General features: G+C 36.5%; 1 protein-coding gene across 1 annotated transcript in view; it reads right to left on the minus strand.

Moving 5' to 3' along the window:
• The window catches only part of fam102bb (family with sequence similarity 102 member Bb), a 30,795-nt gene extending 7,010 nt beyond the window's left edge, over positions 1-23,785 (minus strand). Inside the window, exons 1-9 of the mRNA XM_061738633.1 lie at positions 23,502-23,785; positions 14,637-14,757; positions 13,526-13,555; positions 12,959-13,075; positions 12,548-12,594; positions 11,761-11,855; positions 6,651-6,752; positions 4,870-5,098; positions 177-313 (exon numbers count right to left, since the gene is read on the minus strand). Coding sequence (XP_061594617.1) covers positions 177-313; positions 4,870-5,098; positions 6,651-6,752; positions 11,761-11,855; positions 12,548-12,594; positions 12,959-13,075; positions 13,526-13,555; positions 14,637-14,757; positions 23,502-23,647 — 1,024 coding nt within the window. The 5' untranslated portion in view covers positions 23,648-23,785. The remainder of the gene's footprint in view (positions 1-176; positions 314-4,869; positions 5,099-6,650; positions 6,753-11,760; positions 11,856-12,547; positions 12,595-12,958; positions 13,076-13,525; positions 13,556-14,636; positions 14,758-23,501) is intronic.
• Positions 23,786-25,358: the final 1,573 nt, after the last annotated feature.

A 25,358-nucleotide genomic window follows, 5' to 3' on the forward strand; every position in this document is an offset into this window, starting at 1 on the left:
AACATCATCAACGGGAATTTATCGTTTTTACCGCGACATGACAAATTCTTATTGTGAGGAATTTTTTTGACGGTTTATCGTGAACGGTAAAATATCGCCCATTCCTACAAGAAACGATATGAAACAGGGAAAATCTGCCTGAGAAAAACAACAGTCATGAAAAGTATGTTTTCAACCTTCAGTACTGGAGTCCAGCAGACTGGGTGTGAAGTCTTGACTCTGTAGAATCTTTTCCACAACGTCGTCAGCATCCACCCTCGTGTCATCCATCCTCTTCAGCTGAGACTCCATGGAGTCTTGTTTCACAGGGTGTCTGAGGGGAAGAGGCTGGAGTCATTTTGCATTCAGCAAAACATGCTTTCTGCTTCCTGCATTTCATCTTGTGCCAAGTGGGGATGTGATCGGCCGCTGGGTAGCATCCACACACTCGCTGCTCACTGCTGCTCTGGTTTTGCCCACACGGAAAATGATTCAGCTTTATTTTTCCCATACTGCAAACAATGCACTCATATTTGAATGAGTCACCCAGCTCTTAAAACAACTTGTATTTTATTCATCCTGTACATCAGAGATGAGAGCCAAAGTCCAATTTAAGGTTTCAAATCTCTTTGATTTTACATCTGTAACTAGTGATGTGTTGTTGTAAACTGTCTTGATACATGGATACTGGAGCGCTAGAGCTCTGCTGTTCTGCTGCTGTTCTGCTGCTGCCCGAGGCCATTTGAGCGGACACTGCAAGGTTGCACTCACACTCGGCAATCTGCCCAAGCCTGATTGGACCCCTAAAGTCTATTTTATTTAACTAGTGAGATTATTTATTTATTTAAAGGTTTAGATAACAGGGACAATGCACATTAATAACACATTTAAACAAATGTAAAATGTGCCAGAATTAGCCAAAAAGGCTATTTTGCATCTGCTGTCCCTGGACTGGTGTAAAAATAGTCAACCTAAAAGAAAAATTATTAAGATACAATCAATTACTTTGTTCTGTGCTCAAATGTGGTACAATTAGAAAAGGTGGACTAATCTTGGGTCTGGTACAGTTACACATGAATGTGAAGGAGCACAACACAATCAAGATATGTAGATGTGACACTCATCTGGGGGTGTTGGGGGGGCAGCCTAGCTTTAAATCTTAGGTGCCAACATCTGACAGATCCCATGCTCTGTTGAATCTGCTTCCATGTTTCTATTTATCTATTGTCTCTTTGCTTTGTTCTGCTCTTTTACTTATTTTTCCCTTTTCTATACTAATTTGTCTGTACTATTCCATCAACCTGCCCAGGGACTACAGGTCAAAAATAGCAAGCTGCTACAACCTCGCACACATGCATATTCTCTTCTACAAGATGAATGTCTTATTGTGCACTGTCCCTGTTTTGAAATAAATACATTACAATACAATACAATCCGACAACCAGTACCGTAGTTGAGGGGGGATGAGGGGGGATGGCATCCCCCCTGAAATAAAAACGGTCAAAATCATCCCCCCTGTAAAACTGCCATCCCCCCTTTCCATCCCCTATGTCATTTCATCAATGAATGTGGTTTTACTGCTATTTCAACATTTAGAGTCATCACCAGAAAATAACACCAGAAAAATAACTTATTTGACAATTTTGACCTGTTTCAAGTACATTTTCACCTGAAATAAGTAGGAAAATCTGCCAGTGGGACAAGATTTATCTTCTTATTACAAGCAAAAAAATCTTGTTCCACTGGCAGATTTTTCTACTTATTTCAAGTGAAAATCTACTTGAAACAGGTGAAAATTGTTGTTTTTTCCAGTGATGAGTCTTGTTTTAAGTGTAATGAGATTTTTTTTACTAAAATGAGACATTTTAACTAGAAATAAGACAAATATTCTTGTTAAGATTTTGAGTTTTTGCAGTGATCCATTTTACTTATCCTGTGAAGGACAGAATCATATTGATAAGTTCAGAAAACTGTTTTTTATTTTTGTGTTTTGATGTATTTGATGTAAGCCCAGTGGATATTTAAAGCTTACAGAAGGCTACATTTAACTGCTGCTATGTCATTCCTGCAGGTGTTTTGGTCAGTGCTATTATTTGTAATATATTATATTATTTGTAATCAGCACAATTATCTGTCCCCATATGATAAAATCCACCATCCCCCCTGATTTTTTTTTACAACTCGAGTACTGCTGACAACATAGGGGGTAATCCAGAAATTCAAAAGATGTCGGAGGACTGTCGTCGTCCAGTTAAACTCAAAAAAGTCAATAGTGTTGCCATCACATTCTGTGCTGTTCGTGTTTTCAGTAAACTGTGTTTAACGTAACAATGTGATGATGTATGTACAGGGACCAGTTACGCTGAAGCACAATAAGACGAGAGTACTGTGAGCTCGTGTCGGTAAGCAAATCAGAAGGATGAGCCAATTTGTGATGGAAGACTTTGCTAGTGTGAATACATCCCAAGATGGTGGATCCTTGGTCCTCACTGGCTGAGTTAGTGGCGACCTAGAGGTGGGTTTCCATGATGTGGCACTAGTAAATTTGTAGAATAAACACTTAACATTTTGCTTCATGTAACTATGCATCAGGTTGGTTTAAATCAGTTGACTTTGAGCTGTAAATGAGGCTGCATTGTTAGCCAGTGGTGGTGTAAGCCATGTTTTCATAAGGACAGAAATAACTAACAGGAAACTGCAATGTGAGGAAAACGAGTGAAACTAGTTAAATGGGGAGATGTCTGATAGGGGAGAGGCAATGGAAAACACAACCTTTTTTGTGTGTGAGAGCACACATGTTGGTGTCTGAAGTCACTCTTAAAAACAAACAGACGTCATAACACTGTTGCTCTGCCTGGAGCGGCATCTCATTCAGTAATTGGTTTAAATTTGTAGAGCACTAGTATGTTCCAGCCTCCCCATCTTTATCTTCAACCTCAGAGGCAGGAAATCAGTATATACTTTTCTTTCTGCTTTTCTATAAACAAAGCAGAGGGAGGGATGGGAGGAAGGTCAGCCAACTATTGTAACTGTAAGGCAAAAATAAATAAAAAACACATTTTGACATTTTTTTTTTAAATTTGACATTTTACTGCACGGACCCATCAAGTGGCATTTTATCTAGTTTTATGAAACTGACTCCGGGATACAAACACTAGAGAAAAATACATCTCTCTCATTTCGGTCTAGATGTTATTTGTATATTGGAAACTTTTTTGTAATGTTTTCTTTGAACAGTGTATTTGTTTTCTTGTCATTTTCATTCTTTTTTTTTATGATGTCATGACCGAAATAAACCAAACTAAACTTACTAATAAAATAACAAAATGAGAAAGAAAATGACTGGTTTCCCCAAATATTACTACACAATAGATTAAATATTGGTTACATTCTCACAGGTGTTTCACAAAGTTTTAAAATGGCACCCTGAAGATTTACAAGTGGCTGTCACCCTGACTACGCCTTTATTGACAAAACTTCCTGTTTAGCCTTTTTGAAGTTTCTCAGCTATGAGTGGCAATTCAGAATTGCTGTCACTGGTGCGTTTATATTTACATATTGATATATAAGAGGGATTTTCATTTGGGAATAACACAACTGAGAACGTTTCTGGAAATCCTGATTTGATTAGAAAACACTTTAAAATTATGAGGTGAATAAAGTAAAATGTGTTTTGGTGTGATGTAAAAAAAAAAAAAAAAAAAAAGAAGAAGCTGCATGACCAGTGAAGTGTTTAACTGGTTTTAAAAGCAGTTGGACAAGTACAAGGATGCAGCTTAACCTTAACACTTTTAAGATCCCACAAGCACAGTGAAACTTGTCTTAAAAGATAAAGACCTCCTAATGATGTTGCATAAAATCTGCTTCCGTTGATCTGCATCATTGGTTTGAGCAGCTGCTTCCTGAGATGCTTCACAAGTCGTGATTAGATCACTAACCTGTCAGCTTCCCCAAAGTACACTGATACTCTTATTTGTGCTCATCTTCAGAAGATACCATGTTTTATACGTATTTCTCCTCTGAAAAAAGGACAGTATTTTGGTTAGGCCTGTGTTGAAAAAATTGATTTCACAATTCTAAATCAATTCTCATATCAATTCCTAAAAATCGATGCATATGTCTAAGGATCGATTTATTTTAATGTATTTATTTTTTTATTTATTTATGTATTTTTTTTTTTTTCATCATTACATTACAACTTTTGGTTATTTTTTTGTTTATCCCCAAAAAAGGAATGTTTTGTTGGACACGAGAATAACTGGTGCCATGTTTTTGCCTTTAGATATGTTTAAAGGTATGAAAAGATTAAAGTCTTAGGTTATAATTGCATAAATTGTCTATATTTCATTACTTTATATACTGTCTTGGGGTCACATTTGCAAAAAATGCTAAAAACAAAATGCTCAAAAATTAAAAACCAAAATAGACCGAAAATGGAACAAATAAAAACGGAATGTGGGAAAAAATAAAACCGATTTCATCCGTCTCTGTTTCCTCCCTGGATCTGTTTGGTAATTCTGACCCACGATGTTTCTGAAAGCAGTTCTATCTGCATTCTGGGAGCTGATTGGTCCTTACAGCATCATTAGCTGCAATACTTGCTGTTTAATCTCAATATAATACTAGTAGTAATATTTTGCATAACTACAGTCATATAATTCATGCAACAGCTCAAAAAAAAGTTTTAATAACATTAACCCAAATCAATATCGGATTGAATCGAATCGGATCGAATCAAATCTTGATAATCGATTCTGAATCTTAAGAATCAGAATCAAATAGATTCTTGACATTTGAATCGATCCCCAGCCCTAATTTTGGTAGCATGAATAAAATAATTTCATTAACTCTCCGTGCCCCGCTAACTTGCAAAACTCCCCAGAGACCTGCCTGTTCAGTCGTTCACAGGATGAGGCGCTCCGCACCGGCGTGCCCGGCGGGTTGGTGCTGGTCGCTGAGGAGACGGGGTGTTCTGGCAGAGCTGGACACGGTCTGGACTCACGGTCTTCGCTGGGTTCTGGTATACTTCCGATGCCGGTGGAGGCGCTGCCCACTGAATGATTCCTCCGGTGACTGAACTCTGACATGCTTGAAGAGCGTGAATGACCTGTGCTGTAGCCTAACAGACATGGGCAGTCATGTTATAACCATACAGTAGAAGAACTCAATATATCAATCAGCCTCAATCTTGGGGTGGATTTGACATTCTGGGGTTAACTATACTTTTCCCTCTAAAAATGAATCTTTGACCAACAGCTTTTTGCCATTTGGATAACTTTTTTTGTCAAAGATATTCAGAGGTGTCAAGTAACGAAGTAAAAATACTTTGTTACCTTACTTAAGTAGAAATTTTGGTTATCTATACTTCACTGGAGTAATTATTTTTCAGACGACTTTTTACTTTTACTCCTTACATTTTCACGCAATTATCTGTACTTTTTACTCCTTGCATTTTAAAAAACAGCCTCGTTACTCCATTTCATTTCGGCCTTTAAAAAAAAAACTATCCAGTTAAATTGCTCCATCTGGATAGAGTGAATTTGGTTGTGGTTGTTTCAGATGTTCTTGTCCAGTTTTGTTCTTACATCCGTTCCCTCAGATTCCTGCAACTAAACTTGGATGTACATTCCAATAAAGGTTAGGATAAATGATAACATGCCTCTGAAGTTTGACTTTTTGCACCATTACAATACTTATAGGCAACTAGTCATCATATCTCCTGCTCTCTAAAACACATGTTAATGCTCAATAGTACACATATATGGTTCTTTAATATATTTGCATTATACTAAGATGCATTCATTTTCAATGGCTTTTGTCCTTGATTGCTTTTTCCCCCTTACATTACTTTTACTTTTATACTTTAAGTAGTTGTGAAACCAGTACTTTTATACTTTTACTTGAGTAAAAAAACTTGAGTTGATACTTCAACTTCTACAGGAGTATTTTTAAACTCTAGTATCTATACTTCTACCTGAGTAATGAATGTGAATACTTTTGACACCTCTGAAGATGTTAACTAACTTAATGAATACTGCACACGATTTTTTTAAATATTCAATTGGCTGCAAAGAACTGCATGAGATGGTTTTAAATACTAATCAGGGGTTCAAACTGATCAATAATTTAACCAGTACAAATGTATAATTTAACTACAGACACATAGCTTTTACCAGGATGCAGAGGGAATCTTTGTACCCTGTTGAAACTTATTTTAATGTCTGCAGCTGACCACCACAAAGACAGCAGCTCCGTTGAAGGAAGCGCCTCCGTTCACTGCTGCCAAACTAATGCAAACTTCCCACAAACTAATGTGCCATTTCAATCAATCTTGTAAAGAGTTGCTTGTGGCAGGAAATACAGTTTTATGTTCTACATCAGAGGGCCATTAGAGCTGATCTCAGCACATCTTATCCACTTCTGCTGGTTTTTATTACTGCCATATGATCTGGCTGTTACGGAAACCTAAGGCCCCAGTTGGAACTGTGCTGGTGAAGTGTCACTGCTAAATTATTATTTCCTCCCTCCATCGAAAGATTTGCTTTTGCTTTTACCAAATGGACATTAGACTTAAAGGGGTGCAAAATATATTGTGGTTTAATTTAGGAATGATTTTAAAAACATTAATCAGCAAATGCATTTACAGTTTTTTAAATGTGGGATACCACTACCTGAGAGTTTGGACTGTTGGCTGGCGTAGCTGGACGTTCGGGAGTGGCCGCAGCCCCCCAACTCATCCGTCGCAACAGGACACTTCCCTTCTCGACTCTCTCCTGGATTAGAAAGCAAAAACAGACAGGCGAATGACTAAACTCAGAAAGCTCTGTTGGACTGAGAAAAACTTGCCAACATATGAGTAAAGAACTGTTTTATACTAAAACATCTGCCACAAAAACAACAGAAACAGCCAAACAAACCTATCATTAAGGCCCTGTCCCAATACTCCCCCTACCCCTCGTTTTCATCACATTTCATCATTTTGCGCGTTCCCGTGAGGGTAGTGGTGTCCCAATTCCTCTTTCCACCTAGGGGGTAGTGGCTATGAATTGTCCCTACGGTGCGAGGGTTTTGCGATCCTCACTAGCTGACCTAGGGACCAAAAAACTTCCCAGAATGCTTTTCGTCGTCATTTGCGGACTGAATCCAAAAAAAAAACATGGCGGACATTTCTTATTTTTTAGTGAATAAAATCAATATTTTGAGTTAGTTTCTGCATAAAAATGAGTTTTGATTACATTTCTAGCGAGAAATATATATTTTACTTTCATAATATTCACTCAGTGAATGTACATGATCACTAGTTTTCCCGTTTGCCGAAGATCACGCCAGAATAAAGGGATTTATGGTTCCGCATTACACCAACGCAGAGCCTACGGCGTAGGCTACGTACCCTACGCCGTAGGCTCTGCGTTGATGTTACGCTGCGACGCGCGCCGTAACCTACGCCGTAACCTACGCTGTAGGCTCTGCGTCGATTTAACGCGGAACCATAAATCAGCTCTGGAGCCGGCAGGCAGAAATCTCGAAATTTTCGGAACAAATTTCTTAACAGGCGTAGCTACAACTGTTAGATTTCATCTATTAAACCAACATTTATCTTCCTAAATGATTTATTTCAGCCAGCGGTAATTCTCCACAGAGCTGCAGGTTTCTCCCCCGGGACGACGGCGCAGCGCGATCACGTCTGTACTCCGGCTGTGAGCTGCTGCTGCTGCTGCTTCCCTCTTATCATCGCCGAAAACATCGGGTCAAATTTCTTAACAGGCGTTATTTGGATAATCTGAGCCCAGGTTGGGGATCTTAACGGTTACTTTTACGCCTGAAAAAAATATTAAAACTTAATAAAGTGGCATATTAACAGCGCTACAGCTGAAATTAAAACGGCTTTTGGCTCTCAGCTTCCTGATTTTAGGGGTGGTGCTGAAAGTAGGAGTAGCGGGAGTATTGGGACAGGCCCCTGGGAAGATTTCAAGTGCCCTAAAATCTGTCCCTTCTTTTTCAGGGGTAGTGAAGAAAAGAAGGGCGAGTGAAAGAAAGTAAGGCCCAATCCCAATTCTCCTTCACTTGCCCTTCTTTTCTCCACTCGCACTTCTTTTCTTCCCTAACCCCTAAAAAAGAAGGGGGAGATTTTAGGGCACTTGAGATCTAGGGCACTTGGCCCAGGTCTCTGTCCCATTTCTCCTACTCCCCCTCGTTTTCATCCCTAACCATCCCTGTAGCGCTGTTAATATGGCACTTTATTAAGTTTTAATATTTTTTCAGGTATAAAGGTAACCTTAAGATCCGCAACCAGGGCTCAGTTTATCCAAATAACGCCTGTTAAGAAATTTGACCCGACGTTTTCGGAGATGAGAAGAGCCGCCGCCCCCGGGGAGCAGCCTCAGCTCACGGCCCGAGAAGAGACGTGTCCGCCGGGTCAAGCTGCTGCGTCGTCCCGGGAGAGAAACTCTCTCCTGGGAGGCAGCTCTGTTGAGAATTACGCTGGCTGAAATAAATCATTTAGGAAGATAAATGTTGGTTTAATAGATGAAATCTAACAGTTGTAGCTACGCCTGTTAAGAAATTTGCTCCGAAATTTAGAGATTTCTGTCTGCCAGCTCCGGAGTTTGGGTCCGCGTTAAATCGACGCAGAGCCTACGGCGTAAGGTACGGCGCGCGTCGCCGCGTACATCGACGCAGACCTTACGCCGTAGCCTCTGTGTTGGTGTAACGCGGAACCATAAATCCCTTTATTCTGGCGTGATTTTCGGCAACTTTATCTGAAAGTGTGTAAATTACCCAGATAACAGCTGGATTACTTTGTGGTTTCTGAAGACTATTATATCAGAAACATCCAAAACAAATCTGACGAGTCACAGGATTATTTCTCTCTATTTCTCTGAGACGAGTCTGCCTGTTTGCCTTCGGTCGGAGAGTCAAATCGACGCAGAGCCTACGGCAAAAGCATTCTGGGAGATTTTCATAGCCCCTCGCTCGCCAAGTCAGCATCTGAAATCCCTCGATTTGAAGGGGCTATTCTCAGCCCGTAGCCCTCGTTATGCCCCCTCCCCCTTGGTGAAAAGAGGAATTGGGAAACCACTACCTTCACGGGAACGCGCAAAAGTTAGGGTTAGTGAAGAAAACGAGGGCGAGGGGGAGTATTGGGACGCACCCAAAGGCTAGTGAAGAAAAGTAGGGGGTGTATCGGGATTGGGGCTAAAGGAGGCATACAGCTCTAACACAAGACCACTTTGCACCGGGTTTCCTCTTCTGTTTTAATGCAACCAGCGTTGTATTATTGGCTGCTCTTTTTTTGCTTTCCCCAAAGCCTTTTCTTATCAACTGGCAACACCTTCACTAACCAGAAAACTGCTTTTGATTCCTCCCACATGCTGACCTTCTATTCACTATAAGTTAATAAGCAGGTTACCGCTGTTGGCTAATGTGTGGACACTGTGAGTCAACTCTGCTGAGGCAAAAATAAACATATTAACAATGACTGGGGAACTCCTGATACAGTTCTATCTCAGTAACAGGATTAGTGGAGATGGATGAGTCCCTTAAATTTCAAGCTTTTACATCACAGCAACACAAGCTCATGTTATTTTAGGCTGCACTGCCAAAAAGCCAAGCACTAAAGGATTAAAACCTCTGAGGTAAAAGCAGAAAAGGAAAAAAAAATTAAAAAAAAACAAAACAAAATACAAAAGAACAACAAAAGGTGTTAACCCAGATATTGAATTGGAAGAGAACAGGGACATTTCTGCACGTCTCAGCTGATTATCACTCCTACATTAAAGTATTACAATGAATGCTTATAAAGACCTCCCCAAAAAAACAACCAAATTTCCCATTTGATTTGATGATGCACATGAAACACACCTGCACATGAACAGAAAGAGATGTGTGATGTGATGGAGATAACAGGGGTAGAGTATCATTAGACTGACACACTTTATTCATATGGCAGCACACACAACCCCCTAGACAGCCTTGCACGCAGAACTATTTATAACCAAGAGAAAGCCCACAGGTCAGAACAGATTGTAGTTAATCTAAAAGAGAGCCAGTTTAAATTATATATGAAAGAGCACTTGTACTCTCCAAAGCTCCCAAGAAGAACAAGTATTCAACATTGCAATGTGTTCACACATGACGACACATACTAAACAAGAAAAAAAAAAAAAAACACAAAAAAAAAATGAGGTGGAGAGGAAAAGAGGGGTAAAGCAGAGAGATGTAAATTATGTACGGAGGGATGGGGGCAAAGAAACGGAATTTGAGCTAATTAACACCTTGTATTTGTCCATATAAAACAATCAGTAATGATATTAGCAGCAAGAGTTAAGTGGGGTTTTAAAGGCTGATAACATTAATGGAACATATGGTTACTTGTAAACAAATTGTCTTAAGGTACTAAAACAGTTTTCTGAAGAAAGGACCTAAAAGTATTACAAACTGCTAAAATTACTTTTTTTATTTAATTCTTAATTTACTTGGATTTGTTATTTGTCTTTATCTGGATAAAGTAATATTGAGCACGTCTACTCGCACACCGAGGTTCCTGAACAGAGCTCGCTACAGATTAACCCGACTCACCAGATGGTTTGATACACAGAACCAGTTGGCTCGACAGCTGTGACAAAACATTTGGGTGCTGCAGCAAATAACAGCAGGCAAAGACATGGATTTTAATAACAGCAGGCAAAGACATGGATTTTAATAACAGCAGGCAAAGACATGGATTTTAATAACAGCAGGCAAAGACATGGATTTTAATAACAGCAGGCAAAGGCATGGATTTTAAAAGTTTAAACTTCTGTTATTTAAAGAGACAATTTTGTTGATTTCTCTGAACAATAGATCATGTGGCAAATTAAAACCAACCCTGACTCTGCATAACTAAGTGACCGATATCCGGATGAATGACTGCAATAACCTTCACAGACTAATGACTGTGAATGTTATTTATCTCATGTCTGCAAAAAGCTAATTAAGTATTGCTTAATGCATACTAGGGCTGGGCGATATATCGAGATTTTAATATATATCGATATATTTTCAAACGTGATATGGTACGAGACAATATCGTTTATATTGATTAAAAAAAAAAAAAATTATGATTTTGATATAGCTTATTTTGTGACAAATTGACTTGAATGTTTTATTTGAGATTTGCACAAATGTTTTGTTATTTGCACAACTGTCAACCTCAGTGGAAAAGTCTGCCTGTTACTGTCTACATTGTATTAATTGCACAGTGTATTTTAATTTAATTGTTATGCAGGAAAGGGATATTTGTTTTATTTTATTCAAGAAGCATTTTTATTCTATATATGCAGGCAGTTTATTTTTATTTCATTTGTTTTATACATTTTGATATTGTGCAGACCTCTGTTAATAAAGGAACCTGTGTGACATTTGGCACGAGGCTTTGTATTAAAACTGACAGTTTTTTTAAGGGTTTGCCTCAGAAAAAATGAAGCTAACAGAGATGCTATGCTATAATGCTTTGGGGGAAACCCCAATTATGGCACAGAAAAAATATCGATATATATCGAGTATCGCCATTCAGCTAGAAAATATCGAGATATGACTTTTGGTCCATATCGCCCAGCCCTAACGCATACATAGAAGTAGTTTAAAACTGCAAAACCGGGGATTTCTCTGCATGCACCCAACAAGTCATCCTTTAGTTGTGACAACTAAAGGCTGACTTGTTTGGTGCCTGCAGATGTTTGGAGAAACCAGAGAGAAGATGAAGCCGAGCTAGTGAGTGGGATGTGGCGTGACTGGTCTCACCAGCACAGCCTTTCTGTGAGTCCCCTCCTCTCCTCTCCTCCAGCAGGCTCTCTCCATCCCCCTGGATCCCGATCACTGTGGCGGTGGAGGGAGGCCTAAAGACACAGAACACACAATGTGGCTTTGTTCTCTCTTGTATTTTAATTGTCAGTTACTCAAATGGTTTGAAACACCAATGCAAGGACAAGAGATTCTCTGTATTTAGATGAATGCTGATGTAAAGAAGAGATGGCTTTAGGCATAAACAGTCTACTGAGGAATATGTTGTTTGGATTTTAAACTTTGGTAAAGAATAGTCTCTCTCTCTCTGACTGACGGGCATGCAAACCTAACCCTGAAACTGGTCCCTGCTTTTGATGTGAGACTGTTTTCCTAAAAGCTACTTGACCCTCAAAAGTCTAACAAACCACTTTACAGCCATTTGTATAATAGCAGAGTTTTTCCCCACACATAATATTGACTTATTGAGGGAATAGTAATCCCAACAAGGGCATGTTATGAGCAACAAATCAATGCACCTCTGTTTATAACACCAATTTTCAGTGAGATGAAAAGAGCTTTAAATAACAATCTCAAAAAGGTCAGTCCGTGTATTTTTCTGCATAAGTTGTAAAGACATGTAGACATTTTAAATCTGTCTTAAAGCTCAGAAGTCAGTTTAAAGATTAAAAACTTTAGCAATTCAATTCTACCAAAACTGTCAAAAATGCACAGTCAAGAACTTCAATCCAGACCGGACGATCAGTTTCATTATTGTAGGGAAGTGAAAAAAGGACCTTTAACTTACGTTTTGAAACAGGGATCTCCTGACATTAGCTGCGTACTGATGATTACCTGTTAAAACAAATAAAGATCTTTCAAATGGTGTTATTTGAAATCAGAACCTCCATCAGCTCATATTTGAGGTTGATCAAAAATAAATGATTTTTCTTAATGAATCTTAGTAAAAACCAACAATGAATGGCAGTTTTAAGGTCAAAGTCTGTATTTTACTATTATTGTCAAGAAGCGACTGAATTGTTTCTGTCCCCGAGCCAACGAACCATATAAACACAAAGATATTTTTGTTGTTGGCAACATTGATTATAATAAACTTTCCGATGTGTTTTCTTGTTGAGGAAAATACCAAGCTTGTATTCACAACATGCAGGTATTTTCTCAGTGGATTTCATCATACTGATGTGGGCAGTTGAGTTACCTTGAGAATGGAGTTATCCTGACGAGTGTTTTTGGTGTCGTAGCCTTCCAGCAGACATCTGCGAGTTGTATTCCCTGAGCCGGCAAACTCTGCTAAATTCAGATCTGCAAAACCAAGCTAAAGGAGACAGAATGACTTGAAGTTAAACCTTTATTTATCTTTTTTAGCTCTAACAGGCTCATTTTTTCCCCCATTTGGGAATGTAACTATCTATGAACGCAAAACAATAGCCCACATTGACATGAGTAGAATTTCAAAGAAGTAATTTATCTGAACAAATCTTGCTTATATTTTTTCCTTGGTGACTCGTTAATGTTAAACACTGATTTAAAAATTACTCATCTAAAAGTTGTTCAAATAGGGGTTCACCTCTGCTCAGTTAATTATCACTTTTAAATCAGTATACGCAGAAACTCAACATCATGAGACGACCTGCAGGCACTGAAATCGATCTGCCAGTCGGAGGCTGAAAAACCTATAGCTATAAATATGTTCGATACGTGTAAAAGTAGAAGACCTGAAGGTTATTTTGGGGAACTGGGATGAGATATCAGTATGAGGATGTACCTTTGCAAATGCTTTTCCACCTTTCAGCTCCTGAAGAAGAAGACAATTACATTATTTAGATTATACTGCAACTAAAGCAAATGACAAACAATTATGTTACAAAATACACACAAAAAGCATGCATATGGGTCAATGACGAATAATGATTTCCAACAGGTCAATTTTAAAATAATACAAAAAAAGAATATCTATTGCAGTAGTTCAAACATTAAGAATGTTGTGTACACATACATTCATATAAAAATTTTAAATTAAGTGATTTCAGAGTTTTTTGTCCAGATGAATCGGCACTAGCCTTAAAAAAGGTTATGTGGTGCAACCATGATTCATATTAAAATAAATTAATTTCCTTAACATCTTGACATCTTTTTTTTACAAGTTTTCAGTATTATACAAAAATGGTTGTTTTTTTAATGGTCGCGCCACATGATATTTCATAAAATGGACATCATCAGTCAAACTTTGTTCGTATACTATGATTGAAATATAAATACAAATGTGTTGCAATCTTACACATTACAAGACATTTCAGAAATCATGCCAGATAGGGCAGAAGATTGAATTAAATACATTTAGAGTGATTTCAAAAAAAGTTTTCAAAACAAGATTCGTGGTCGGACGGTTTCACCACATGACATTTTGACGCTTAAAACGACATCAAAATCCCAAATAACTAGTATTTTTTGTAAAATTCAAGTGTGTCCATATGTGGGACAGGTAGGTCATATATATGGTATTTTTGTATCCATTTAAACCTTTTTTGAATTGAAAAAAAATCTGTTTTTCAAAAAAAATATAGGCATCATGTCATTGACCAATATACAGTAAGAAAACATAAGACTAATTTCATAAAGTATTATTAAACTAGTTCTTTTGGCTATTTTATCATTAAAATAATTAAACAACCACATCTAAGATTCCAAAAACAGGAAAATCTTTAGTGACAGTTTTCTTATTGCTCTTTCATAGTTTTACAATAAAGTTTGAATTTATCATCTAAACATTGAGAGCAGCATCAGAATCCTAAATAGTTACTTTATAACAAAGACGGGTACAATCCTGTTTGTTGTACCCTTGTAGGTGTTTTGTTGTGCCGTGGACTGAACCGTACCTTTCTGACGGACACGCGACACACACACGGGTCCAGCACACCCGTCCCTGCACTGGCGCTCATCTTGCAGGGGAAAGAGAATCGCTTTCTCCATCGAACACAGTTGGCGTGCACTGGTTCCCTGTGTGGGAAAAAGACTGATCATTACCGCTAGCTCGTCTTCAAGTACAATATAAAGTCAGATATCTCTCTTTATCACATATAATACTCCATGATATAGTAGAGCAGAAAACTGTTTTGTTTGCCTTTAAAGCCCTGCAGAAACTGCTTTCAAACTGCATTCAAGAATTGTTCCAAATAAAAGAAACCCGCTCTGACCTGAGGGGGAAACTCATGTTTGAGATGACGACAGCAAGAACAAATATTAAAAACAGATGTGCATCAATTAAGGCAAGAGAATTATGGAATAGTTGTGACAACGACCTAAAAATGTGCAGTTCTATTAACAAGTTCAAGAAAATTTTTAAATCAAATATTGTTAATAAATATAAAACACTATAACTATAAAGTATATTATCAAAAACATTCTAGAATGTGAAACGTCAATTTTATATTTTGTCTTATTTATTTTTTGTCTTCTTTATGCATTGTTTTTTCTACGGATTAATGCTAATGTTTCAGATTTAAGTTGATCACAAGAGAAAAAGGGTAAATTTAGAGTTTAAGTTTAGAGTTTATTTTACAAATAATTAAAAAAACACAAATACAGATAATAATCAATTGAGGTTTGTAAAATGGGACTCCCCAGAAGCTACTGTAGCTTATGAATAGGGGCCCAGTCACACAGCAGAACAACTATAAATTACATATATAATACATATATATAACCTTTTAACCTAAATAAGGAAAGAAAAAAAAAAAACCCTGAGACCTCCTCAGATTTCCTAGATACAAATATATTCTTATATTATACATCAGGTATTGGTACATAAAAAATTTAATAAGAGACATAATTTAATAACAATTTTTGTTTTAGTCTTTTTTTAAATTGAGAGAGATCCAGACTCTATTATAGCACTACCAAGCTCATTCCAAATTTTTGGACCTTTGCAGGTTACACTGAAACTTGTACATTTCAGTTTCCTTTTCTTTCCCTTTAAAAGTTGTTTTCCCAACAACTTTTAACTTTTTTATAGTAGGCACTATAAACTACGGTTCAGCCTACACCTTTTCAGCAAAAGCAATGTTTATTTTACTTTTTTCATTTTGTTTTGTAAAATAACTTGTACAAGACCGAAATAAGACAATTCATTAATTCATATCATTTTTGACACCAAGTCACGGCACTAAACAAGCTGATTAATAGCTGTCTTGTATTTGCATTCAATGACTATATAAGTCAGGGGTATTCAACTAGATTCGGCCGGGGGCCACATCTGCAAAAGGACTGTATGGAGAGGGCCGCACAATTTGAAAATGTGGGGGTTTTCAAAATGTATTTTGCACTCAAAGACGAAGACTTATGTTAATACATTTGTATTATACATTTGAATATATCTAGTTTACATATGAATTATGTATTAATTGTCTCCAGATTTAGTAATTGTGAATGTTAAATATAATATTCAGATAAAGAAATATAATTTTGAATGCAAGTTGATTTTGAAACCATGCATTGTGCAAACTTAATGAAGTTGATATTGACCTACTTTTAATAAAACACGCCATAATGACAAAGCACCACTTTCCACCAAGATTTCCTTATTTGAATATTATATTAAGCATTGAGCACAACCATTTTAGTCCATAGTAGCCAGTTATAAAAATATTATAATTTTTTTTTTTTTTTTTTTTTTTTTAAACAAACAAACACCCCCTTTTTTAAAAATATGATCAGGGGCCACATAAAAGCTCCTGGCGGGCCGCATGTGGCCCGCGGGCCGCCAATTGAATATCCCTGATATAAGTGATCAGTTCAGATCAAAGGGTTGTGATGGCAGCTGTGCTATATAATGATTCTCAATCAATTTCCCTTTTGGGATTAATAAAGTGTTTTTTTTTTTTTTTTTAATTTCAATATTGGCATGAGAGTGTGTGAAAAATGCACGTAGTCTATTCTTGAGGTTAAAATGAATGCGAGTTGTAGCCTGCTTTCAGAAAAAGGATGAGATAGAGTGAAAGATAGTCTGTGTGCGTGGGCAGAATTACGATCCCACAGATGGCCTCTCTTTCACTGGCCTCCTCTCCTCTCCTACTCACCTAACAAACTCCCATCTGCTCCCCGGGCCTACAAGCCATGCAATTTTCCCCACTCGACTTAAAACCCATGTAGCGCTGAGGGGTTTGACTTGAATACAGTACAAACAAAAGGGGATGCGACAAGTAACTTCCAGAGAAAAAGATGGTGAAACACAGAGAGAAAATGTTGACGTCAGAGGAAAGTCATGGACATGAGAAAATGATCAGGACGTGTTCGGATCCTTTTCAAGACTAAATATATGCGAGCATGTGTTTTGCACCGCATCATAGGCCTAAATAATAAAATAAGGAGCAGATGCGTGACTAATCTTTAACAAACACTGACTTCATCCTGAGGTTGATTTCTGAGCGTGAACTCCCAGAGTCGGAGAGGGAACTCCCAGCCAGCTGGACACTGCGCTTTGGGGAATTCTGGCTTGAGTTAATTTACCATAGCTCACAGCACTTCTCTGTGCAGCAAAATCATCTTAGTGTAAGTCCGGTTTAAAGCGCAGGCAGAGGCAATCTCACGACTATTCATGGTTCAGATGACTTATTAAAGTACACCTGATCTTCATTTAGAACCCGCTGCAGTCGAGCTTAAATAGCTTCCCTGAAAAACACTGCAACATTAAAGCCATATTTTTTAGTACTTTTTTAATGTGGATTTGATTAGGCCTGTGTTGAAAAGATCGATTTTCCGATTCTAAATCAATTCTCATATTAATTCTTAAAAATCGATTCATATGTCTAAAGATCGATTTTTTTTTAATTATATTTATTTATTTATTTTTTAATCATTACAACTTTTGGTATTTTTTTATGACCAAAAAAGGAATGTTTTGTTGGACACAAGCACTAACTAGTGCCATGTTTCTGTCTTTAAATGTGTTTAAAAGTATGAAAACATTAAAGTTTTCAGTTATAATTGCATAAATTGTCTATATTTCTTTGCTTTATATACTGTCTTGGGGTTGCATTTGCATAAAATGCTAAAAACCAAATTCTCAAAAATGGGAAAAATTGATAATTTGCCCCACGGTGTTTCTGAAAGCAGTTCTATCAGCATTCTGGGAGGTGATTGGTCCTTACAGCATCATTAGCTGCAATACTTGCTATTGAATCTCAATATAATACTAGTATTAATATGTTGCAGAACTACAGTCATATAATTCATGCAACAGCTGAAAAAAACTGTTTTAATAACACTAACCCAAATCAATATCGGAATCGAATCGGATCGAATCAAAGCGTGATAATTGATTCTGAATCTTAAAAATCGGAATCGATTCTTAACATTTGAATCGATCCCCAGCCCTAGATTTGATGCATTGCTTTATAATGTCATGGCAGCAATGAAAAACATCAAACCTGGATGTTTTTTAAAAACATGTTTTGGGCAGAAATGGTGCTACAGAACTGATGACCAGCCACAGTAAAGGGAAATAAAAGCTCATTTAACATAGATTCAAACATCCCTGGAAGGATAAGATCAAGGATTTCTCAAAAGAGACATGGAAGAAGTTTACTTTTAGATCTGATAAGTCATATCTAGGGCATAAAATAATCTCGAGTTTGACTGAATCAGGGTTGCAGGACTAAAATAACTTCATACATGTGAACCAAAACTTCAACAGAATGCAGCTAAGAGTATACAGGACTGTCTCAGATAATTAGAATATTGTGATAAAGTCCTTTATTTTCTGTAATGCAAAAATGTCTTACATTCTGGATTCATTACAAATCAACTGAAATATTGCAAGCCTTTTATTATTTTAATATTGCTGATTATGGTTTACAGTTTAAGAAAACTCAAATATCCTATCTCAAAAAATTAGAATATTCTGGGAATCTTAATCTTAAACTGTAAACCATAATCAGCAATATTAAAATAATAAAAGGCTTGCAATATTTCAGTTGATTTGTAATGAATCCAGAATGTATGACATTTTTTTTTTTTTTTTTTTTTTTTTTTTTTTTTTAAATTGCATTACAGATAATAAAGAACTTTATCACAATATTCTAATTTTCTGAGACAGTCCTGTAAGAAGTGCTTGTAGTTTTCATGTCAATTTTCAAATTGTTGAAGTTGTGGATCATGCTTCCAGATACAAACACACACTACCAAAAAAAAAACCAACAGCTATAATCATTAATACTGCAACAACCTCTGTGGCATATTGATTTAAACAGTCCACTGTTTTTACTTTGCGATTTTAAAGAAAAGGACTTTCTGTGGAGCAAACAAAAAGCATCTTATATAATCATGTTGAAACCATCAAATGCCCACAGCCTCACTCCGAAACAAAAGCTTCTGCTTTTGTACCCTGTAAGAACCAAACCCAAACCGGCTAGAGGGGAGAAGGAAAGACTCTGCCTGTTTCAACTTGTCATTAATATAAACATAACTAAGTCCCTGCAGGGTCACACTGAATAATGGGTATATGTCAATTTCTCTCACAGCTAACAACTACAGTCTTGTCATCTAGCAGTTCCTTGTTACAACCACTGTTATGTTTTATGCATGTATGCCACGAACAATATTTGGTCGTGCACTGCACTTCAGCTTCAAAGTAGCTCTTACAGTGATTTCAACAGCTTTTGTGTTTATCATGTGACATAGCCCTTTGACTTGATAGGAAAAGATAAAAACCCTTTCAACTGTCATCACTTTTTCAGTTCAACACGTTTGATTTGAATAAGTGTAAGAATTAAATTAGGTTTGTGGAAATTATTACAGTATTTTTGTCCATACAAGAAGACAGTGATCAAGTGGTTTGTTAATATTTGGACAGAGATAAACATGAACATCTACTACTTTAAGAAACTAGCACTGCAAATTTAAGTCATTCAGCCATTAGTTTTCACATTCTTACTTGATCTTTTAGTCAAAAATATAATAATTGCATGTGACCTAGAATCTTAAGGAGAAACCACACATTGAAAAAATCATGAGAACGATGCGCGCATATGTCACAAATCTTCTGTAGTCTTAGCTGGAGGTTGATTAGTATCACAGATGCATCATTTGAAGATGACAGATAACACAAAAAATTATAGTTAACCTCTCATTTTTAATGTTTAATGAGAATATTTTGTTCAAGAGAGTAAACTGATGATGAAAATAATAATTTTCTGCAGCTTTTGCATCTTTGTCTCTTGTGGCATTTAAAGACATGATTCCCGGAAGCCAGTTTAACCGTTTCCTCGGAATAAAACTTAGTGTACTGCACATGAAGAGCATTTGACAAGACAAATAATCTGCGCTTCAAGTATTCCTGGTGGGAAATGGTATCATACTGATCTCACCAGTGACATAATTGAGTCAGCATCCTGCCTGAGCATGAGATTGTCAGACTGCACTGGTTTCAGGTTCCCATTACAATGCAGCATAACGCTTTTGCTTTATACTCTTTTGTGTTAATTTTGCCTCAAGTTACTTATTCATAAATGCCATTTCCCAGAATTCTCTGTGTGCCAACTTTTGAACTTTGGATACCAGTAGTCTTATAAAACTTTAATTTATATTATAACAATAAGGTATGCTACAATGTTAAGCACCTAAAACCATGAAGAAGAGCACTATCATGGTAAATTTAGGTTTACAATGCCTGTCACACTTGAAATATTGTGTCATGATGAAGTAAATTAGTAGAGAAGTTGTAGTACCAAGTGGTGTTACAATATAGAATTATTTTAATGAAACTCAATTAAACACTGCTGCTGTAATGTGCGTTTACAAGCAGTGGCGTCAATTCAGTCGAAGCTGAGGTATGGCAAGGTTACGAGTCACATTAACTAGAGTATCAATCAACACGTCCAGCAAATACTCATCACAGAAGTCTGCTATGTAGCTTATCTGTGTGATTAAGAAAATTGGAACTTTTTCAAATGCAGTCTCACTCACTGCAAAAACTCAAAATCTTACCAGGAATATTTGTCTTATTTCTAGTTAAAATGTCTCATTTTTAGTCAAAAAAATCTCATTACACTTAAAACAAGATTCATCACCAGAAAAATAACTTGTTATTTGACCATTTTCACCTGATTAAAGTACATTTTGAAATAAGTAGAAAAATCTGCCAGTGGGACAAGATTTATCTTCTCATTACAAGCAAAAAAATCTTGTTCCACTGGCAGATTTTTCCACTTATTTTAAGTGAAAATCTACTTGAAACAGGTGAAAATGGTTGTTTTTGAGTCTTGTCTTAAATGTAATGAGATTTTTTTTACTAAAAATTAGACATTTTAACTAGAAATCTAAGACAAATATTCTTGTTAAGATTTTGAGTTTTTGCAGTGTATAATAACTAGTGAAATCGATCATGTTCTGATTTGCATTTGTAGTTAATCTATATGTATTAAGTAATAGAATAATCAATACAAATGGACACAGAGTAATTCCATAAATGTATTTAAAAAAACAAACATTTACATTTCCCCCTGAAGCCAAGGTGTGGCGGCTGCCATACCTTGCCATACCCAATTGACGCCCCTGTTTACAAGGCGTACACTGAGCACTATTGTTGCTTTTGGATTCTATGGTTTGACGTCAGAATCAACACATTTTACTAGTAATGACTTTACGATCAAACAGGGAGCAAAAACAATCCAGGTTGCAACTTAATATGTTGACAAGGCGCCATGAAGCCAAAGGAAACCTGCAGATTCAGGGCTGCAAGGGAGAAATCAGCCCCCCTCTCCAAAACAGAATCAAACCCAGGGAAACTAGTAACGCCATTGTGGTTGTTGGGTTGAAGCAAACGCTTCCAGAGCAACTTTATTGTGGTGGAGGTCTTCCACACTGGAACACCTTTTCTTTAAAAATAAAAGATAAAATATTTGAAACCATTTATTCCATTGTGTTTTGTAGTTTTACCAAAAAAATCAAAATCGAAATCGAAAATCGGGTTTTCAGAGAAAAAAAATAAACCGGGATTTTATTTTTGTCCAAAATCGCCCAGCCCTAATGTGTCATATATATATATATATATATATATATATATATATATATATATATATATATATATATACACACAGGGCTGTCTCAGAAAATTAGAATATTGTGATAAAATTCTTTATTTTCTGTAATGTAATTAAAAAAACTAAAATGTCATACATTCTGGATTCATTACAAATCAACTGAAATATTGCAAGCCTTTTATTATTTTAATATTGCTGATTATGGTTTACAGTGTAAGATTAAGATTCCCAGAATATTCAAAATTTTTGAGATAGGATATTTGAGTTTTCTTAAACTGTAAGCCATAATCAGCAATATTAAAATAATAAAAGGCTTGCAATATTTCAGTTGATTTGGAATGAATCCAGAATGTAAGACATTTTTGCATTACAGAAAATAAAGGACTTTATCACAATATTCTAATTTTCTGAGACAGTCCGGTATATATTTATTTTATTTGTTTTTGTTTCATTTTATTGATTTATTATTCAGTTCTTTTATTTTTTATATGATGTGCTGACTGGAGACACTTTTCATTTCGTTGTACATAGTGATAATGACACAGGGCCGGTTCTAGAAAATGATGACTAGGGGTGCATCTCAGATCAGAGGGGGTGCACATGCCTGGCACGTTATTCAACACTAAATTATGCATTTTCCCATAATTTCAAGCGGAATGATAATAGCAAAACAAGAATATTTAAAGTGTATTTCAAATGCTTTATTGCAGCAATATCACTGCAGAACAAAGAAAATGCTACATTTAGTCTGGACTACCTCACCCATCAGACAATCTAGCAACAGAAAATAAAACATAGCAACAAAAATAAATATAACCATAAATATACAAGACTGTCTCAGAAAATTTGAATATTGTGATAAAGTCCTTTATTTTCTGTAATGCAAAAATGTCATACATTCTGGATTAATTACAAATCAACTGAAATATTGCAAGCCTTTTATTATTTTAATATTGCTGATCATGGCTTACAGCTTAAGAAAACTCAAATATCCTATCTCAAAAAATTTGAATATTCTGGGAATCTTAATCTTAAACTGTAAACCATAATCAGCAATATTAAAATAATAAAAGGCTTGCAATATCACAGTTGATTTGTAATGAATCCAGAATGTATGACTTTTTTTTTTTTTTTTTTTTTTAATTGCATTACAGAAAATAAAGAACTTTATCACAATATTCAAATTTTCTGAGACAGTCCTGTATATTTATTTTATTTGTTTCATTTTATTGATTTATTTTTCAGTTATTTTATTTTTTATATGATGCGCTGACTGGAGAGCACTTTTAATTTCGTTGTACATATTGATAATGACAATAAAGATCTATCTATCCGAGTAAAAGACAAGTGAGACTGAAAACCTGAAATGAGCATCACTAAGTTACACCTAAATCAACGTTAAATGAATACTACTAATGTTTCAATAGGGTAAAATGAGGTAGTTTGGATGTTAGTGGAGTTAGTTAGTCGTGGTGAATGTTGTTGAACAGGTTGAAACCATATTAATGAGCTGGTCTAAAGGGATGATTTATGGTCCGCGTTACACCAACGCAGAGCCTACGGCGTAGGGTACGCGGCGAAGCACAACTACGCCGTAAGCTCTGCGTCGTTTTAACGCGGAAGCATAAATCAGGCTTAACTTGCAGAGTGAGGACCGCAGGTCAGCTGTGGTGTCTGGATCTGGATTTGGAGAGGGTTTCTCACCGAGAAGACTCCTCCGAGAAGCCGCCATCCAGCAGCCGGACTTTACAGAAGAGGACGCCGTTCACGAAGGGGACCGACGACAGCTCGTCCAGCTCGAAATCCACCCGGAACTTGAATTTCTTCTTCTTCATCATCATTAGATCCATACACAGTTTCCGCGGTCGTGAGAGGATGCTCTGATCTCGGGCGTAGGTGACATTACAGCCCCATTGTGTGTGTGAGAGGGACAGATTGTGATTCAGGGTAATAATGTTGTGGGAGGATGGAGGAGCTGCATGACAACAGAGTAGCAGGAGGGAAGTTACTGGCGGGAAATACACCCCTTCCTGTTAGGAGCTGTCACAATAAGAGCACGGAGCACAACACAGCCTCAAAGCTGTTTTCATTGGTACCTTGAAAATAAATATACACGGTACTCGAGTTGAGGGGGGATGGCATGCCCCCTGAAATAAAAACGGTCAAAATCATCCCCCCTGTAAAACTGCCATCCCCCCTTTCCATCCCTTATGTCATTTCATCAATGAATGTGGTTTTACTGCTATTTCCACATTTAGAGTCATCACCAGAAAAATAACACCAGCATCTAAAATGTAATTTTCTGAAGGGGATGTGTAACTTCATGAGCTGATAACTATGATACAGCTGCCACTCAGGAAGGGTTATCATCAGTACTCGAGTTGAGGGGGGATGAGGGGGGATGCCATCCCCCCTGAAATAAAAACGGTTAAAATCATCCCCACTTTCCATCCCTTATGTCATTTCATCAATGAATGTGGTTTTACTGCTATTTCCACATTTAGAGTCATCACCAGAAAAATAACACCAGGAAAATAACTTATTTGACAATTTTCACCTGTTTCAAGTACATTTTCACTTGAAATAAGTAGGAAAATCTGTCAATGGGACAAGATTTATCTTCTCATTACAAGCAATACAATTTTGTTCCACATGCAGATTTTTCTACTTATTTTAGGTGAAAATCTACTTGAAACAGGTGGAAATTGTTGTTTTTTCCAGTGATGAGTCTTGTTTTAAGTGTAATGAGATTTTTTTTACTAAAATTAGACATTTTAACTAATAACTAGAAATAAGACAAATATTCTTGTTAAGATTTTGAGGTTTTGCAGTGATCCATTTTACTTATCCTGTGAAGGACAGAGTCATATTGATAAGTTCAGAAAACTGTTTTTTATTGTTGTGTTTTGATGTATTTGATGTAAACCCAGTGGATATTTAAAGCTTACAGAAGGCTGCATTTAACTGCTGCTATGTCATTCCTGCAGTATTTCTGCAGGTGTTTTGGTCAGTGCTATTATTTGTAATATATTATATTATTTGTAATCAGCACAAATTATCTGTCCCCATATTATAAAATCCATCATCCCCCCTGATTTTCTTTTACAACTCGAGTACTGAATATACAGGTAGATGCAAAGGTTATATTGCTTATATGAAAGGTGATGTTGGATTGTAGTGGAAGGTTGGCATTTAACTTTAAAAAAGAAAAGAAAAATGAAAAACAGAATTTGATTTACATTGTTTTTGTTTTTCTTATTCTCCTTATTCTGCTCCTCACCAGTGGAACAAACTTCCTGTAGACCTGAGGTCTGCTCCAACTGTCAGCTCCTATAAATCAGACCTAAAAACATTACTGTTTACTGAAGCGTACTCCTTAATTAAATACTTACCTGCTGTACTCTACTGCCCTTACTTTTTAACAACTTGTGTTTTTTATTATTTTACCTCTTTTCTTATAATTTTATTTCATTTATTTGTTATTTTAAGCATACTCTTAAATTAAATACTTTCTGAAAATCGCGAATGAGATGTGTACCTGCGGTACTCTACTGCCCTTAG

The sequence above is a fragment of the Cololabis saira genome, chromosome 13, assembly GCF_033807715.1.
Source record: "Cololabis saira isolate AMF1-May2022 chromosome 13, fColSai1.1, whole genome shotgun sequence".
NCBI lineage: Eukaryota > Metazoa > Chordata > Actinopteri > Beloniformes > Belonidae > Cololabis > Cololabis saira.